At 49.2% G+C, this 19,472-nt stretch overlaps 2 protein-coding genes across 8 annotated transcripts in view; one reads left to right on the top strand and one right to left on the bottom strand.

Moving 5' to 3' along the window:
- Positions 1 to 2,021, bottom strand: part of LOC120408299 (myosin-IIIb-like) — a 121,778-nt gene extending 119,757 nt beyond the window's left edge. The window contains exons 1-3 of the mRNA XM_039545059.1: positions 1,813 to 2,021; positions 1,135 to 1,200; positions 207 to 337 (exon numbers count right to left, since the gene is read on the bottom strand). Coding sequence (XP_039400993.1) covers positions 207 to 337; positions 1,135 to 1,200; positions 1,813 to 1,941 — 326 coding nt within the window. The 5' untranslated portion in view covers positions 1,942 to 2,021. The remainder of the gene's footprint in view (positions 1 to 206; positions 338 to 1,134; positions 1,201 to 1,812) is intronic.
- A 9,243-nt stretch (positions 2,022 to 11,264) lies between these two features.
- ARHGEF39 (Rho guanine nucleotide exchange factor 39) overlaps positions 11,265 to 19,472 on the top strand; it is a 70,070-nt gene continuing 61,862 nt past the window's right edge. For 3 of the 7 annotated variants that reach the window (XM_039545061.1, XM_039545066.1, XM_039545060.1), the window contains exon 1: positions 11,265 to 11,419. In XM_039545061.1, coding sequence (XP_039400995.1) covers positions 11,363 to 11,419 — 57 coding nt within the window. In that variant the 5' untranslated portion in view covers positions 11,265 to 11,362. Of the gene's footprint in view, positions 11,420 to 11,444; positions 11,474 to 16,728; positions 16,939 to 19,472 lie in introns of those variants that run through there. The other 4 variants (XM_039545063.1, XM_039545064.1, XM_039545065.1 and 1 more) reach the window with 4 other exon arrangements.

Here is a 19,472-nt window from a genome sequence, read left to right as displayed (position 1 = left end):
CTAAGTGCAGGATTCTGCATTTGTCCTCGCTGAACCTCATCAGATTTCTTTTGGCCCAATCCTCTAATTTGTCTGGCCACAGACTGGAGGGTGCAAAGTTGATAGTTCCATCTCGTCTGCTCTCCCTGTCAGTGATGCTGGTCTGACAAGACCATACTGTCCCACGATATGGAGACTTACAAATATTTTGAATTGTTTTCTCTTACCTGATGACGATACACTGGTTCTGAGGTCCTGTTGCCAGATGCCCCAGCATGGCCTGGTATGCTCTGTCAGCAATAGCAAAGATGTGAGGGGGTAGGGTGCCCTTGTCATGGTTCTGATATTTCTCTGATACCTGGGAGCAGGGGGAGAATTCAATTAAAGTGAAATACCAGAACAGTTAGGGGACAGAGGGTAAATTCTCCCCTCCTCACTTCGGCTAGCCACTGAGACAAGGGAGGGAGAAGCCATCAAAGTTGTTGGTTTATTTTTTTTTTAAATATGTAGTTTAGATTACATTTTCCAGGGTTTGATAGAGCAGATCAAACAATACACCATATGTCAGATGAAGTTTTCTAGAAACATAACATGCCCCGGAACCCATGCCACTGCCCTGCTTAGAACCTCTGGCTTATTGCAAAGGTCATCTCTGTTCTTGAGCATTTGTGGGTAGGATGGCGAGGGTAGGGTGTAAACAGGAGGAATGACGTGAGGGTTGCTGCAAGCAGGATTGTTTTTTACTACTGGATGGTCAGTTCAATGAGTACATTGTAGATTTAAAACATTCTAAAATATTTTGTTTCAAATAGGATGAAGTGCCTAGAGCCATGGGTGACACAGAGAAATCAAAACACAGCTGACAAAATCCATATGAGACTTACTACATTTTGAAAAAAAATAGGAACTCAAAAGTACATGGAAAAGCCTCCTACAAAAGCCCAACTAGCCACATTTCTTACAGGTAACAATATAACTTCACAGGGAAGTAATGTGATTCAAACATCAAGAGCAAAGGGTGCACTTGTGCACAACTCTGTTCCCTGTCTGGCCCGCCACCCAGAAGGGCCACCTGCAACTCCCCCCCACACCTCAGGATGAGACACCACACACTCATGCTACTCACACCATACACTGGAATGAGGGGATACTTACTGGTTTCTCGTAGAGCGGAAGACTCTGGAACGGGTTCATCGCAATCAGAATGTCCCCAATATATGTCTGATGTAAAAGGAAAATTCCCACCAACCAGGTAAGCAAACATTGCACAGTGCCCCATGGACCCATTGCACTACACTACTGAGGAGTGGCGAGGAAACCATGTCCCATGGGGTCTCCCTCCCCAACTTCCCCCCAGTGCTCACAGGGTCTCCCGCCCAACACATCTCCAGTGTTCCCCTGGGTCTCCCTCCACCACCAGATACAGTACTTGTAACGAAAGAGGTACCCCAGGGCTCAAGCTTTTTTATTTTTTATTTGCATAACTGAGGCTGCAATCATAGGGGTGCTGGGGCTCAGCCCTAGCAGCACAAATTAAGCACTGCCCACACGCTCCTGGTCTCTCATCCCACCCCACCAATGTCCCGTGGGGTCACCTACTCCCCCATCCCTGGTCTCCCGCCTCAGCCCCCCAGTCCCGCGGGGTTTCCTGCCCCCCGCTGTCCCTTACGCACTTCCAGCGCCCGCCACCCACCTCCACCTGGTGTCCCGCGGGGGTCGGCTCTCCCACCCTCCAGTCATTTCCCAGCTAGGGGAGACCAGAGGGCAGACCCCTCAGCCCCGGCCCCCCCAGCCCGGCCCCGGCCCCGGCCCCGGCCCCGGCTCCCCCCTCACATAGACCCGCTGCTGCAGGAAGCGGCCGCTCAGATTCTGCAGCAACCTCGCCTCGTCCAGCTCCTCCAGGGCAGCCAGATCTTCGGTCCCGCCGCAGGCCAGCGGCCCCGGCTCCCCAGGAGGCACCATCCCAGCAAGGCTTGGCTCCAAGCCCGACCCGGCAACCGCAGGCGAGCTTCCGCCCAGGAGCCTTCGAGACTCGCCCCGCTCAGCGTGTCCGTCGGCTCCTCCCTTTCTGGCCCCCAGCCCCGCCCTGGGTCGGGCAGTCCCACCTCAGCCCACTCCCCCTGCGCGCTCCCTTCCTCCTTCCCCACAGCCAGGCTCTGCTTGACAACATGGTTTTCTCACTAAAAAAGTCTCTAGGAGCCTACAGACTCCAGCTTGTATTTTCCACTCCATGCATCCAATGAAGTGAGCTGTAGCTCACGAAAGCTTATGCCCAAATAAATTTGTTAGTCTTTAAGGTGCCACAAGGATGCCTCGTTTTTGCCTAAGGAGTGACTCCCAACCACCGGGCCACGGGCAGGCCCAGTGCAACCATTTAGGTGACCTAGGATTTGGGGGGTGGCATTTTCTTCAGCAGCGACCACAGTGGCCAGATCTGCGGCCGCCCCGGTCGCCGCCAGCATTTAGGCGGAGGGAGCTGGGGCAGGGGAGCGCGGGGAGGGCCACCTGCAGCAAGTAAGGTGGGGGGGCACGCAGGGGAACTCCCTGCCCCAGCTCGCCCCTGCCCCGCCTCCTCCCAGAGCATGCCGTGGCCGCTTCACTTCTCCCGCCTCCCAGGCTTGCGGCACCTAAACTGATTGGCGCCGCAAGCCTGGGAGGCGGGAGAAGTGAAGCAGCGACGGCGTGCTCGGGGAGGAGGCGAGGCAGGGGTGAGCTGGGGCGGGGGAGGGTGCCTCAGGGCAGAGGGTGCGGGGTGGGGGCACCTCAGAGTGGAGGAGGGAGCTGCCACGGGAGGGGCACCTCAGGGCGGGGGCTCGGGGATGGGGGTGGGCACAAGGTGGAAGTTTTGCCTAGGGCATGAAACATCCTTGCACTGGCCCTGGCCACAGGGCAGTGAAGTCTGGGGTCCAGCTCTAACCACGACTTTCACATAAAGGGGCTGAACCCCTAGAGTATCCCCACTACAGCCAGCGGCGGCTCCAGGCACCAGCGCTCCAAGCGCGTGCCAGGGGTGGCAAGCCGCAGGGGGCGCCCTACGGGTCCCTGCAAGGGCGGCAGTCAGGCAGCTTTTGGCGTCTTGCCTGCGGGAGGTCCGCCGGTCCCATGGATTTGGCAGCAATTTGGCGGCAGGTACGCTGAATCCACGGGACTGGCGGACCTCCCACAGGCATGCCGCCAAATCCGCAGGACCGGGGACGTCCCGCAGGCATACTGCCAGAGGCAGCCTGCCTGCCATGCTTGGGCGGCAAAAAAGCTAGAGATGCCCCTGACTACAGCCACTCTGCCCTCATAGGAGGGATCCCAGCATACGGCATAACCTGGGCAATTCCCTTTGTTCATAAAGATACAGAGAAGTTAAGCAACTCATGGAGCTACCTGAGCAGGGGCGGCTCTAACAATTTCGCCGCCCCAAGCACGGCAGCACGCCGCGGGGGGCACTCTGCCGGTCGCTGGTCCCGCGGCTCCGGTGGACCTCCTGCAAACGTGCCTGCGGATGTTCCACCGAAGCCGCGGGACCAGCGGACCCTCCGCAGGCACACCTGCGGGAGGTCCACCAGAGCCGCCTGTCACGTGACCGGCAGAGCGCCCCCCACGGCATGCTGCCCCAAGCACACGCTTGGCATGCTGGGGCCTGGATCCACCCCTGTACCTGAGCCAATGATCCACAGACACAGCACCACTAGTGGAACTGCAGGTAAAACTAGTTTACAAAAAACTAGGGTTGTAACTAGGGTGCCGAGCGGAACCCTAACCCTAACCCTTCCAACCCTGAGATTCTATGATTCTAACACGGATTCGGCGGCATGCCTGCAGGAGGTCCGCCAGTCCCGTGCCTTCGGCATCCCCACCACCGAATTGCCACCGAAGCCGCGGGACTGGCAGACCTTCCTCAGGCATGCCACCAAAGTCAGCCTGACTGCTGCCCTCACGGCGACCGGCAGGCCGCCCCCCCATGGCTTGCTGCCCCAAGCACATGCTTGGCACACTGGTGCCTGGAGCTGCCCCTGGCCAGAGTACAAGAATGCTAATTTCTACATGTGCAGGACATAATCATAGAAGATTTGGGTTGGAAGAGACAGCAGGAGGTCATCTAGTCCAACCTCCTGCTCAAAGCAGGACCATTTAGTTGGGGATTTGCTTTGAGCAGGTGGTTGGACTAGATGAACTCCTGAGGTCCCTTCCAACCCTGATATTCTATGATTCAACACCAACTAAATCATCCCAGCCAGGGCTTTGTCAAGCCAGGTCTTAGAAACCTCTAAGGATGGAGTTTCCACCACCTCCCTAAGTAACCCATTCCAGTGCTTCACCACCCTCCCAGTGAAATAGTGTTTCCTAATACCCAACCTAGACCTCCCGCACTGCAACTTGAGACCATTGCTCCTTGTTCTGTCATCTACCACCACTGAGAACAGCCTAGCTCCATCCTCTTTGGAACCCCCCTTCAGGTAGTTGAAGGCTGCTATCAAAACCCCTCTCACTCTTCTTTTCTGCAGACTAAACAAGCCCAGTTCCCTCAGCCTCTCCTCATAAGTCATGTGCCCCAGCCCCCTGACCATTTTCGTTGCCCTCCGTTGGACTCCCTCCAATTTGTCCAAATCCTTTTTGTAGTGGGGGGTCCAAAACTGGAGCAATACTCCAGATATGGCTCTCCAGTGCTGAATAGTGACTGCGCTGCTGGGCCTGACTGTTATAAAAAGGCAGTCAGCTGCGAACCAGCTGAGCAGCGAACAGCAGAGAGGCAAACAGAAGGAGTTTGCCTGGGATCTGTCTGAGCAGAGGTACGCTAAGTGCTGCATTAGGGGGACTGCGCTGGTGAGTATCTGAGTGTCTGTTGAGGGGACAGTTTGGCAGTTTGACCGTGTGCTTGATTGATTGCTTGTTTGACCAGTGTGAACTGGGAGTGCTTTGTTCCGGCTGGGCCTGACTGTTATAAAAAGGCAGTCAGCTGCGAACCAGCTGAGCAGCAGAGAGGCAAACAGAAGGAGTTTGCCTGGGAGTTTGCCTGGAGAGAGCCTACTGAGGCTCCCCTCTCGCAGGATTCTCTGACTAGCTTCTGCCACAAGTAAGGAAGCTCTTAGAAGGAAGAGACTATGGATGCTAAGCAATCCACTGTCGTGACCTGCACAGGATGTACCATGTTTGTCTTCCTTCCACAGGATAGAAGCGACTTTGTCTGTACAAAGTGCAAGCTGATCTCCATATTGGAAGAGAAGATTCAAGGTCTGGAGAAACGAATATCAACCCTGCATTCCATAAAAGAAAATGAAGATTTCCTGGATAGACGTCAGGATCAGCTTCAGCGGGCACAATGTTCTGAAGATTCAGAGCAGGCTACGCAGCGGGGACAGAAGGCCAGCGAGGATAATTGGCAGCATGTGACTTCCAGAAGAGGGAAGAGTACCAGAAACGTCCATGTACCAGAAACACAGATGGAGGTGAGCAACCGTTTTCATGTTCTCTCCGCAGGTACTAGTGCAGAGAGTGGAGTGGATGATACATCTGAGGGAACAGAGCAGAAGGAGACTCCACTGATTGGAAGGCATGAGATGCACCGTCCTAGGGATGGGGGGTTCCATGACCACCACTCCCAAGAGGAGGAGGAGGAGGGTGGTGGTGGTCGGGGACTCTCTCCTCAGGGGGACTGAGTCATCTATCTGCCGCCCTGACTGGGAAAGCCGAGAGGTGTGCTGCTTGTCAGGGGCTAGGATTCATGATGTGACGGAGAGACTGCCGAGACTCATCAAGCCCTCAGATCGCTACCCCTTCCTGCTTCTCCACATGGGAACCAATGATACTGCCAAGAATGATCTTGAGCGTATCACTGCAGACTACGTGGCTCTGGGAAGAAGGATAAAGGAGTTTGAGGCGCAAGTGGTGTTCTCATCTATCCTCCCTGTGGCAGGAAAAGGCCAGGGTAGAGACCGTTGAATCGTGGAAATCAACGAATGGCTACGCAGATGGTGTCGGAGAGAAGGGTTTGGTTTCTTTGACCATGGGATGGTCTTCCAAGAAGAAGGATTGCTAGGCAGAGACGGGCTCCACCTCACGAAGAGAGGAAAGAGCATCTTTGCAAGCAGGCTGGCTAACCTAGTGAGGAGGGCTTTAAACTAGGTTCACCGGGGGAAGGAGACCAAAGCCCCGAGGTAAGTGGGGAAGTGGGATATCAGGAGAAGGCACAAGTAGGTGAGTGCAAGAGGGGAGGGCTCCTGCCCCATACTGGGACACCAGGACGATCAGTGAGTTATCTTACATGCCTATACACAAATGCAAGAAGCCTGGGGAACAAGCAGGGAGAACTAGAAGTCCTGGCACAGTCAAGGAATTATGATGTAATTGGAATAACAGAGACTTGGTGGGATAACTCACATGATTGGAGTACTGTCATGGATGGATATAAACTGTTCAGGAAGGATAGGCAGGGCAGAAAAGGTGGGGGAGTTGCGTTGTATGTAAGAGAGCAGTATGACTGCTCAGAGCTCCAGTATGAAACTTCAGAAAAACCTGAGAGTCTCTGGATTAAATTTAGAAGTATGAACAACAAGGGTAATGTCGTGGTGGGAGTCTGCTACAGACCACCAGACCAGGGGGATGAGGTGGACGAGGCTTTCTTCCAGCAATTAACAGAAGTTGCTAGATCACAGGCCCTGGTTCTCATGGGTGACTTTAATCACCCCAATATCTGCTGGGAGAGCAATACAGCAGTGCACAGACAATCCAGAAAGTTTCTGGAAAGTGTAGGGGACAATTTCCTAGTGCAACTGCTGGAGGAACCAACTAGGGGAAAAGCTCTTCTTGACCTGCTGCTCACAAACAGGGAAGAAATAGTAGAGGAAGCAATAGTGGATGGGAACCTGGGAGGCAGTGACCATGAGATGGTCAAGTTCAGGATCCTGACACAAGGAAGAAAGGAGAGCAGTAGAACAGAGACCCTGGACTTCAGAAAAGCAGACTTCGACTCCCTCAGGGAACTGATGGGCAAGGTCCCCTGGGAGAATAACATGATGGGGAAAGGAATCAAGGAAAGCTGGCTGTATTTTAAAGAATCCTTATTGAGGTTGCAGGAACAAACCATCCCGATGTGTAGGAAGAAAAGTAAATATGGCAGGCGACCAGCTTGGCTTAACAGTGAGATCCTTGCTCGTCTTAAACACAAAAAAACAGCTTACAAGAAGTGGAAGATTGGACAAATAACCAGGGAGGAATATAAAAGTATTGCTCAGGCAGGCAGGAGTGAAATTAGGAAGGCCAAATCATACTTGGAGTTGCAGCTAGCCGGAGACGTTAGGAGTAACAAGAAGGGTTTCTTCAGGTATGTTAGCAACAAGAAGAAAGTCAAGGAAAGTGTGGGCCCCTTGCTGAATGAGGGAGGGAACCTAGTGACAGAGGATGTGGAGAAAGCTAGTGTACTCAATGCTTTTTTTGCCTCTGTCTTCACAGACAAGGTCAGCTCCCAGACAGCTGCACTCTGCAGCACGGTATGGGGAGGAGGTGATCAGCTCTCTGTGGAGAAAGAAGTAGTTCGGGACTATTTAGAAAAGCTGGACAAGCACAAGTCCATGGGGCTGGATGCGCTGCATCCGAGGGTGCTAAAGGAGTTGGCCGATGAGATTGCAGAGCCATTGGCCATTATCTTTGAAAAATCATGGCAATCGGGGGAGGTCCCGGATGACTGGAAAAAAGCTAATGTAGTGCCCATCTTTAAAAAAGGGAAGAAGGAAGATCCAGGGAACTACAGGCCAGTCAGTCTCACCTCAGTCCCTGGAAAAATCATGGAACAGGTCCTCAAGGAATCAATTCTGAACCACTTAAAGGAGGGGAAGTGATCAGGAACAGTCAGCATGGATTCACCAAGGGCAAGTCATGCCTGACTAACCTAATTGCCTTCTATGATGAGATAACCAGCTCTGTGGATGAGGGGAAAGCAGTGGATGTGCTATTTCTGGACTTCAGCAAAGCTTTTGATACAGTCTCCCACAGTATTCTTGCCAGCAAGTTAAAGAAGTATAGGCTGGATGAATGGACGGTAAAGTGGATAGAAAACTGGCTAGATGGTCGGGCTCAACGGGTAGTGATCAATGGTTCCATGTCTAGTTGGCAGCCGGTATCAAATGGAGTGCCCCAAGGGTCGGTGCTGGGGCCGGTTTTGTTCAATATCTTCATTAACGATCTGAAGGATGGTGTGGACTGCACCCTTAGCAAGTTTGCAGATGACACTAAACTGGGAGGAGTGGTTGATACGTTGGAGGGTAGGGATAGGATACAGAGGGACCTAGACAAATTAGAGGATTGGGCCAAAAGAAATCTGATGAGGTTCAATAAAGACAAGTGCAGAGTCCTGCACTTAGGATGGAAGAATCCCATGCACTGCTACAGTCTAGGGACCGAATGGCTGGGCAGCAGTTCTGCAGAAAAGGACCTAGGGGTTACGGTGGACGAAAAGCTGAATATGAGTCAACAGTGTGCCCTTGTTGCCAAGAAGGCTAATGGCATTTTGGGTTGTATGAGTAGGGGCATTTCCAGCAGATCGAGGGATGTGATCATTCCCCTCTATTCAGCACTGGTGAGGCCTCATTTGGAGTACTGTGTCCAGTTTTGGGCCCCACACTACAAGAAGGATGTGGATAAATTGGAGAGAGTCCAGCAGAGGGCAACAAAAATGATTAGGGGGCTGGAGCACATGACTTATGAGGAGAGGCTGAGGGAACTGAGATTGTTTAGCCTGCAGAAGAGAAGAATGAGGGGGGATTTGATAGCTGCTTTCAACTACCTGAAAGGGAGTTCCAAAGAGGATGGATCTAGACTGTTCTCAGTGGTACCAGATGACAAAACAAGGAGTAATGGTCTCAAGTTGCAGAGGGGGAGGTTTAGGTTGGACATTAGGAAAAACTTTTTCACTAGTAGAGTGGTGAAGAACTGGAATGGGTTACCTAGGGAGGTGGTGGAATCTCCTTCCTTAGAGGTTTTTAAGGTCAGGCTTGACAAAGCCCTGGCTGGGATGATTTAGTTGAGTTTGGTCCTGCTTTTAGCAGGGGATTGGACTAGATGACCTCCTGAGGTCCCTTCCAACCCTGAGATTATATGATTCTATGATTCTATGAATAGAGGGGAATAAGCAGTTCCCTTGATCTGCTAGCAATGCTGCTACTAATGCAGCCCAATATGCCGTTAGCCTTCTTGGCAACAAAGGCACACTGCTGACTCATATCCAGCAACTCATCCACTGTAATCCCCAGGTCCTTTTCAGCAGAACTGCTGTTTAGCCAGAAAGGGGGAAGACTAGCGTGTGAAAAGGCAAGTGATTGCGACTGTAACATAGAATCATAGAATCTCAGGGTTGGAATTCTTAAACCTTGGGTTGGGTGCTTTAGCTATCTTTCAGAATCTCACATTGATACTTTATTTGCATTTTGTCAAATCTGAAGTGAAAGTGTTCCTAAAATGAACAACCTGTGCTGGGTCATCATCCGAGACTGCTATAACATGAAATATATGGCAGAATGCAGGTAAAACAGAGCAGGGGACATACAATTCTCCCCCAAGGAGTTCAGTCACAAATTTAATTAACACATTTTTTTTAACAAGCATCATCAGCAAGGAAGCATGTCCTCTGGAATAGTGGCCGAAGCATGAAGGTGCATACTCATGTTTAGCATATCTGGCCTGTAAATACCTTGCAATGCCAGCTACAAAAGTGCCATGCAAATGCCTGTTCTCACTTTCTGGTGACACTGAAAATAAGAAGAGGGCAGCATTATCTCCTGTACATGTAAACAAACTTGTTTGTATTAGCGCTTGGGTTGTAGGACTGACTGGAGTTGTAGGCGCTGAAGTTTTACATTGTTTTGTTTTTGAGTGATTATGTAACAAACAAAAAAAATCTACATTTGTAAATTGCACTTTCACCACACAGAGATTGCACTACAGTATTTGTATGAGGTGAATTGAAAAATACTATTTCTTTTGTTTATCTTTCACAGTGTAAGTACTAGTAATCAAGAATAACATACACTGATTTCAATTACAACACATAATACAATATATATGAAAATGTAGAAAAACATCCAAAATAGGTTGATTAGGAAAAACTTTTTCACTGGGAGGGTGGTGAAGCACTGGAATGGGTTACTTAGGGAGGTGGTGGAATCGCCTTCCTTAGACGTTTTTAAGGTCCGGCTTGACAAAGCCCTGGCTGCGATGATTTAGTTGGGAATTGGTCCTGCTTTGAGCAGGGGGTTGGACTAGATGACCTCCTGAGGTCCCTTCCAACACTGATATTCTATGATTTAATACATTTCAATTGGTATTCTATTGTTTAACAGTGTGATTAAAACTGTGATTAATTGACAGCTTTATAAATAATACCACCCTCTTCCATCCTGTGGATGCATTTATGCCAGGATCAGGGGCAGCTCTATATTTTTTGCCACCCCAAGCACGGCAGTCAGGCGGCCTTTGGCAGCACGCGTGCAGGCGGTCTGCTGGTCCCACGGATTCAGTGGCATTTCTGCAGGTGATCTGCCAGTCCTGCGCCTTCGGTGTGCCCATCCCCGAATTACCGCCAAACCCGTGCCGAAGAGTGCCTGACTGCCACCCACACAGTGACCGACATGCCACCCCCCCACGGCTTGCTGCCCCAGGCATGCGCTTGCTGTGCTGGTGCCTGGAGCCGCCTTGGCCAGTATGGAAGTGCTTACACCTGTATAGCTATAGCTTATCCTAAACTAATTGTTTCAATTGTACTTTCCAGGCGGTGCCATTCATTGTCCTCTTGGGCCAATCTTTCACTTTATTCTTTCATCTTGACGCTGATCTCTCTCTCTTATGCCTGAATGATTTCTATCGATATATCGTCATCGACGCATATATCCCGCGGCCTCGCGCCGCTTATCGATTTCCGAACCACCCACAACGGCGTGGCGGCGGCGTCGATGGAGAGCTCCGGACATATCGATATAAGATATCTTATACCGATTTAGTGTAGACCAGCCCTTAGATATTGCACTTCTTCCCCCTGCAAGTGACAAACCACGGGGGCTCGGTCCCCTTACCACAAAATGGGTACTCGGACCCGCCCCAAGGTCTCCTCTTGCCACAGACCGGCCCCCGCCGGCCCCTCCCCTCTTACCTCACACCCCGTCCCCGTTATCTCCGCCCTCAGCTCCGTTTGCCGCCCGCCCCTCTCTGTCCTGGCCCCCCAAGCCATCCCCGGCCCGGCGCTCGCGGGCCCGAGCCGAGGGCTAGTGGGAAGCACCACTCAACCCGACCGGCTCGCGGGCCGCTGGGCGTTGCGCTCTTTCCCCTCGCAGGCCGGGGGCGGGCAGGGAGGAGGGGTTCGGCCCGCCGAGGCCCCGCCCCCTGGGCTCGCGCGGCAGCCGTTTGAATGCGGGGCGGGGCGGGGCGGCGCGGCGCGTTGCTGACTGAGGCCCAGCGAGCGCAGGTAATGGGGCGCCGGGGTTCCCGCTCGGAGCCGCGCCCTGCTGCGGGCCCGAGGGTGATGTAATCTGTGCCGTTGTCCCCTCGGTGTGCGAGAGCCTGTGTGCGCGCCCCGCTGTACGGGGGCAGGGGGCGGCAGGACCGTGCGCGGTCCCGTTGTACGTGGGGGCACGGCTGTGCTCCCCGCATTCTGTGTGTGGGTGTAGGGGGAGGGAGCCAGAGTCATGCGCTGTCCTGTGGGGTGGGGGGAAGAGCCTCTGTTCTGCTGGTGTGTGTGTGTGTAGGGGCAGGAGAACCATGTGCTCGGCTGTTGTACTTTGTTGTGGGGGCAGAGGGAGAGCTGTGGGGGGGAGGACTGGGAGAAATGACTATAGGCGTTTATCCACAGTCATAGTCATTGGGCCACAATGAGAAGGATTGACTCTGTGGTCCAGTCCTCCTGCTCCAAATGGAACAGCTTCAACTGGAGAGATGGAGGGAGCCCCACATCAGAGTATCCCATAGGTCAGTGGTCAGGATTCTCCTGAGAGGTGGGAGATGCTCTTTTCAAATCTTTTATCCCTTTGTGGTAGCTGGGGCTCCCACATCTCAGGTGAGTGCTCTAACCACTAGGCAAAAAGTTATAAGGGCACTACCACCACGTCCTACCGCTGGATTTGAAAGGACCCACCTGATCCAATGGGTGACTGAGCACACTTACTGGATTGCCCACCTATGTTGTGTGCAGGGCCCAAACACTCATCTTCCCTCACTCTGTGGCTTTCACTGGGTGGGAGATACCCATCTAGATGCCTAGAGTGAGGTAGCAGTGTGCATGCTGAGAGGGCAAAACTTTTATCTCTAAAATGTAAGTGCTCACCAAGTTTGCCAGGAATCTTGTGGATTTCTATGGAGCCAAAACTGGGACGTACGTGCCTCATTATCCTTGTGGGTCTGCACCCTAATCACTACTTATGCCTCCCAGCATGCTGTAAGAGTCTAATATCAAGATGACAAAAAACATGGTTAAATGGAGTATGGCTCTACTATTTCAGAGAAATGTTCACATTTATCTTACTGCATGCGGATGGAAAGGATTGCCCCTGGCTACAGCTGCTACCTGCACATGCAGCATCAGCCAGAGGTCTCTCCAGCCTTCTAAATTATGATTATTATTCACAAATGGTAGCCATATTCCCTCAATGAGATCTTGATATCTTTCTTGCTATTTCTTACACTTGCTTCCCCTACTCTGATCCCTTCCCTGCATCAGCAGTATTGAGGGAGACCCTGTGAGGCTTGTGTGGAGGATTGGTACAGCGCCCCTATACATTTCTATTCCATATCCAGCCCAACTTTTTATCCTTTCTCCCTAACATCCCAAACTTCCATCTCTGTAACATCTCATATTCCTCTCTAAGATGTCATCTTTCTCCATCATGTCTCTCTCTCTCTCTGCCTCTTCATTTTCAACTTAGAATCATAGACTATCAGGGTTGGAAGGGACCTCAGGATGTCATCTAGTCCAACCCCCTGCTCAAACAGGACCAATTCCCAACTAAATCTTCGCAGCCAGGGCTTTGTCAAGCCTGACATTTAAAAACCTCTAAGGAAGGAGGTTCCACCACCTCCCTAAGGATTCTTTAAAATACAGCATGAAAAGGTGGGACTTGTCTTATCAACTCTAAGAGGCTAATTAATAGACAAAAATCTTCTGTAGTGATAATCAAGATACCCCGGCTTGACAAAGCCCAGGCAGGGGTGATTTATTTGTGTTTGGTCCTGCTTTGAGCAGGGGGTTGGACTAGATGGCCTCCTGAGGTCTCTTCCAACACTAATAATCTATGATTCTATATATTTTGATTTTAGTAAAACTTTTGATGCAGTCTCACATGATATTCTCATAAGCAAGCTAGGGACAAGCAGTGTCTAGATGAAATTACTGTAAGATGGGTGTACAACTGGTTGAAGATTTCACTCAAAGAGTGGGTATCAATGGTTTGTCATCAAACTGGAGGGTGTATCTAGTGGGATCCCACAGGGGTCAGTCTTGGGTCCAGTACTAGGCCTGGTCCACACTAGGACTTTAATTCGAATTTAGCAGCGTTAATTCGAATTAACTGTGCACCCGTCCACACCACGAAGCTATTTAATTCGACATAGAGAGCTCTTTAGTTCAACTTCTGTACTCCTCCCTGACGAGGGGAGTAGTGCTAAATTCGACATGGCTATGTTGAATTAGGCTAGGTGTGGATGCAAATCGACCTTAGTAGCTCCGGGAGCTATCCCACAGTGCACCACTCTGTTGACGCTCTGGACAGCAGTCCGAGCTTGGATGCTCTGACCAGCCACACAGGAAAAGCCCTGGGGAAATTTGAATTCCTTTTCCTGTCTGGCCAGTTTGAATCTCATTTCCTGGTTGGACGTCGTGGCGAGCTCAGCAGCACTGGCAACGATGCAGAGCTCTCCAGCAGAGGAGTCCAGGGAATCTGAGACTAGAAAGAGGGCCCCAGCATGGACTGACCAGGAAGTCTTGGATCTCATTGCTGTGTGGGGCGATGAGTCTGTGCTTTCGGAGCTGCGCTCCAACAAACGGAATGCAAAGACCTACGAGAAGGTCTCCAAAGCCATGGCACTCAGAGGATACAGCCGGGATGCAATGCAGTGCCACGTGAAAGTCAAGGAGCTGAGACAAGGCTACCAAAAAATCAGAGCGGCAAACGGATGCTCCGGAGCCCAGCCCCAGACATGCCGGTTCTACGAGGCACTGCATGCCATTCTCGGTGGGTCTGCCACCACTGCCCCACCAGTGTGCGTGGACTCCGACGATGGGATAGTGTTGACGGGCAGTTCCTCGGCGATGTTCGCAGACGGGGAAGATGAGGAAGGAGATGAGGATGGGGGGGCAGTCGACAGCGCTTACAACGCTGATTTTCCAGACAGCCAGGATCTCTTCATCACCCTCACTGAGATCCCCTACCAACCCTCCCCAGCCGTTACCCCGGACCCTGAATCAGGGGAAGGATCAGTCTGTAAGTGCTTTAAACATGTTAACATTTATTTTTAATGGAGCAGGAATAGTTACTAGTTGAAAAGAAGGTCAATATATATGGGGATAGAACAGAAATCCTCTTGGGAGATTTCCGAGAAGCTCTCCTGCAGGTAATCGAAAAGCCTCCGCATGAGGTTCCTGGGGAGAGCTGCCTTATTGGGTGCTCCGTGGTAGCACACTTTTCCGCGCCAGGCTATCATCAGGTACTCCGGGAGCATTGCCTCCATGAGCATGGCAGCATAGGCCCCTGGTTTGTGCTGGCTTTCACGCAGCATGCGCTCTCTGTCTGCCTCAGCGACCCTCCTCAGGGTGATCTCGCTCAAATTTGTGTACTATTAGTATTGGGAGTGCTTCACTGTTCCTTTGCATAACAATGAGCGTCACTTTACAGCCACATGGTGGAGGCTGCAGAGTGGCAGCATACAGGGATCTTTCCCAGGGAACAGACGTGAGGGGGTGCAATAGGGGCAGAGTTTATGCTTTCAGGATTGCCTGTAGCAAGAGGACAGTGGTATACATTCACTTTTAAGCAGCCAAAAGTTTTTGGCTTACCATGCCTGGCTGCTCCATGGATTCTGCTGTCCTGCCCCGCTTGTCTGATCTGCAGTGCAATCCCCCAGGCAATGAAAGCGAATTCCGAAAATTCGAACTTTCCCTGAGTGAGTGCTGTGCATGGTGTTGTTCACAGAGACTGACTAGACTATGTTTCTTCTTTGCAAAAATGTATCTTTATAAGGAAGTCAATCCCTTTTTCCCATCACACAGCTGCAACTGTATCCCGACCTGCTCCAACAACAGCTGCAACTGTATCCCGACCTGCTCCAACAACAACAATAACAACAACAATAGTTTAGTTATATAATATATAGACTTATAGAGAGACACCTTCTAAAAAACATTAAAATGTATTACTGGCACGTGAAACCTTAAATTAAAGTGAATAAATGAAGACTTGGCACACCGCTTCTGAAAGGCTGACGACCCCTGCCCTAGACCCTTCTCCTGGCTGGGCAGAAGCCTCTAGTGCCACCATCCTACTTCAGGGCAGAAGTCTCTCCTCCCCCTCCAACCCCACACCATGAGGGGCTCCGTGAGCTGCACTCTAAAATGTAAAAGAGCTGCATTTAGCCACCCCTGCCATAGTCTATTCCCAAAATTAGCACTATCCAATATCAATAAAGCACATGTTAAATGGATTAAGAACTGACAAATCTTAAAGTAGTTGTGAAAGTTGAATCATCACTGAATGTGTGTGTTTCTATTGGGATTCCACAGGGTGTTCAAGGCTCCATGCTATTCAGTATTTTTATAAAGGGTCTAGAAGTAAATAAAAACTCATTAGTGATTTAAAGAAAAATTGACACAAAGATTGACAGTGACAAATGAGGACAAGACAGTCATACAAGAGTCATCTGGATTGCTTATCAGTCTGGGTCCATTCAAACAAAATGAATTTTAATACAGCCAAATGCAAGGTCCTCCACCTAGTAACGATGAATGCACACCATACCTACAGAATGTGGGACTGTATCCTGGAAAGCAGTGACTGAAAAGGATTTTAGGGGTCATAGTGGAAAAACAACTCAACATGAGCTCCCAGTGCAATGCAGTGGCAAAGTGACTTAATGCAATCATTGATATATAAACAGTGAATAGAGAGAGAAAAATAATCTCTGTATATGGTATTGGTGAGACTGATACGAGAATACTGCATAAAGTTAACTTTTTCCAGCATACTTTTTAGAGTGTTGCCACCAGAAGAGAATGTAGAGAAGAGCCACAAAAATGACTTGAGGGCTGGAAAAAATGCCTTACAGTGCAAGACTTAACAAGCTCTGTTTAACTTACCCAAAAGAAAACTGAGAGATGATGTGATGCTTTTGGGAGCAATCCATGCCAGAAAGGGGTTCATTCAACAACTGCCTAGCAACTTCGGGTGCCTTATATGCTATGCTGCTGTGGCTCACAACTGTGACCCCAACAGCTAGAATACAAGGATGAAGGTCTCCCTCTGGCTTGCACTGCTGGGGGCCCTCAATAACCCTTCTAACCCCACATTCTTCCCCAAAACATTTTTCTGCAGTGTTCAACCTCGCAAAACCTTATCAAATTTGCAGCTGGTTAGCTTAACTCCAATTGACACACCGTCCACTTCAGTACATGGCTCTGAGTTGGTTTATAGTAAAAGTAAAATGAGTTTAACAATAGAACACAGATTTACCTGATACCATGTAGAAGGGGAATAAGTATAGAATTGGTTACAAACAAAAGTAAAAATAGACTTAATAAGCTAAAGTATTTCGTTGAAAGTAGTTTTCTCACCACAGCCATTCTTCCAGCAGGCTGGCCAGGCTTTAGCCAGGATCCAAGAGAGAGCTCAGAGCACTTCATTTCTTTGCCTCAGTGAAGGATGACCCAAAGCCTCTTGCCCAGTTACATATAGTCCCCAAATTTCAGTGTCCTGATGTCAAGACCGTGGAAGGTCCCCTGAGGTTTGTCTCTTCTGTCCTCCAGGGGGGCAATGCCATCTTGATCAAGGTTTCTGCTCCCCCCCCCACCCCCGTGAGTTCCCATGTGATGTTCCTTGTTGCAATTTTACAGTGCAAGTGAAATCTTTCCCCCTACCTGTGAGCTGACTGCTTTGTTTACATGCTGATGTATCTCAATTGTCCAGGGCTTGCTCAGCAGATGGGGGATTCACAACCTTTGTCTAAGAAAAAAATGTGTTTCAGCTTTTCCTGACATGCCTGATTTAGACAACATTTTAGTCACATATTTCCAGCACATCTGTGTAATTCTTTGCAGGTTAACCATACATCCATCACACAATAATAGATTCATAGATTCTAGTACTGGAAGAGACCTTGAGAGGTCATCGAGTCTAGTCCCCTGCCCTCATGGCAGGACCAAATACTGTCTAGACCATCCCTGATAGACATTTATCTAACCTACTCTTAAATATCTCCAGAGATGGAGATTCCACAACCTCCCTAGGCAATTTATTCCAGTGTTTAACCACCCTGACAGTTATGGACTTTTTCCTAATGTCCAACCTAAACCTCCCTTGCTGCAGTTTAAGCCCATTGCTTCTTGTTCTATCCTTAGAGGTGAACAAGTTTTCTCCCTCCTTCTTAGGACACCGTTTTAGATAACTGAAAACTGCTATCATGTCCCCTCTCAGTCGTCTCTTTTCCAAACTAAACAAACCCAATTCTTTCAGCCTTCCTTCACAGGTCATGTTCTGAAGACCTTTAATCATTCTTGTTGCTCTTCTCTGGACCCTCTCCAATTTCTCCACATCTTTCTTGAAATGCAGTGCCCAGAACTGGACACAATACTCCAATTGAGGCCTAACCAGTGCAGAGTAGAGCGGAAGAATGACTTCCAGTGTCTTGCTCACAACACACCCGTTAATGCATCCCAGGATCATGCTTGCTTTTTTTGCAACAGCATCACACTGTTGACTCATATTAATGATCTTTGAGTTACTAGTTCTCCAATGATGTATTACAATGCACTGTTGTTTATTTAGAAGGTGCCTAGGAAGCAGTGAGCTGGTCAGGCCTGCTGAGACTGCTACATACCAGGTGGTACCTTGCCCTCTGGCATTGGAGTGCTCTTAGGGTAACAGATAACTTGATGACAGTGTACAAGTACCTTCAATGGAAGAAAATATTGGATATAAAAGCTTTTCAGCCTAGTGGAGAAAAGCGTCATAAGAACCACTAGCTGAAAGCTGAAGCCAGATGGATTTAGATCAGAAATAAGGCAAAAAATGTTAACAGTGAACTACTAGAACAAACAGCTACCACAGGAAGTGCTGGATTTTCCATCTCTTGAAGTCTTCAGATCAAGAATTGGATGTCTTTCAGGAAAATATTAGTCAAACACAAATTATTGGGTTCAGTACAGGGGTAGCTGGGTAAAATTCCATGGTCTGTGTTAAACAGAAGGTCAAACTAGGTGATCTAATGGTCCTTCCGGCCTCAAAATCTGTGATCCCCAGCTTACAACTACTTCCTGAGATCTGTCAGTGAACCAGAGCTTAATACAATTAATATGGGCTAAATTGACTTTGTATAATGCTAATTAACTTTTTTTTATCAGAATGCCATGCAGGACTAAATCAAATGCCTCATAGAATTCTAAGTATATTATGTCAGCACAATTATAGTTTATCAGCCAAATTTGTGATCTCAGAAAAAATATCAGGTTTCTTTCACATGTCCCCTTCTCCATAACATCTTGATTTGGTATGAATTATGCTACTGAGCACTCAGAGGTTTAGGGACACCGGAAGCATGGGGTTTTGACTATCATGGCTAATAGCCATCGATGGACGTATCCTCCATGAACTTACCTAATTCTTTTTTGAACCAGTTATACTTTTGGCCTTCATGACATCCCCTGGCAATGAGTTCCACAAGTTGACTGTATGCATTCTTTGAAGTACTTCCTTATGTTTGTTTTAAACCTGCTTATTAATTTCATTGGTTCTTGTGTTATGTGAAGAGGTAAATAACACTTTCTCTACATCATCTGTGATTTTATAGACCTATATTGTGTTGTGTCTTTTATAAGCTGAACAGCCCCAGTCTTTTTAACCTATCATTGTATGAAAGCCATTCATATGCTATTTTCTGTCCTATTATCTATCTGTTTTCTAATGGTTCCTAACATTCTGTTAACTTTTTTGACCGCCACTGCATATTGAGTGGATGATTTCAGAGAACTATCTACAAGGACTCCAAGTTCTCTTTCTTGAGTGATAACTGGTAATTTAGACTCCATCATTTTGTATGGATAGTTGGAATTATTTTTTGCAATGTTCATTACTTTGCATTTATCAACGCCAAATTTCATCTTCCATTTTGCTACTCAGCCACCTGGTTTTGTGAGGTCCCTTTATAACTTTCGCAGTCAGCTTGGGATTTAACTATCTTGAGTAATTTAGAATGGTCGGCAAATTTTGCCATCTCACTATTTACCCCTTTTTCCAGGGGTAAATATATTGAACAGCATAGTC

This window comes from Mauremys reevesii, linkage group 6 (assembly GCF_016161935.1).
Source record: "Mauremys reevesii isolate NIE-2019 linkage group 6, ASM1616193v1, whole genome shotgun sequence".
In the NCBI taxonomy this organism is placed as follows: domain Eukaryota; kingdom Metazoa; phylum Chordata; order Testudines; family Geoemydidae; genus Mauremys; species Mauremys reevesii.
Note: the sequence above shows the minus strand (reverse complement) of the source record. Positions and strands in the feature narration are given on the sequence as shown.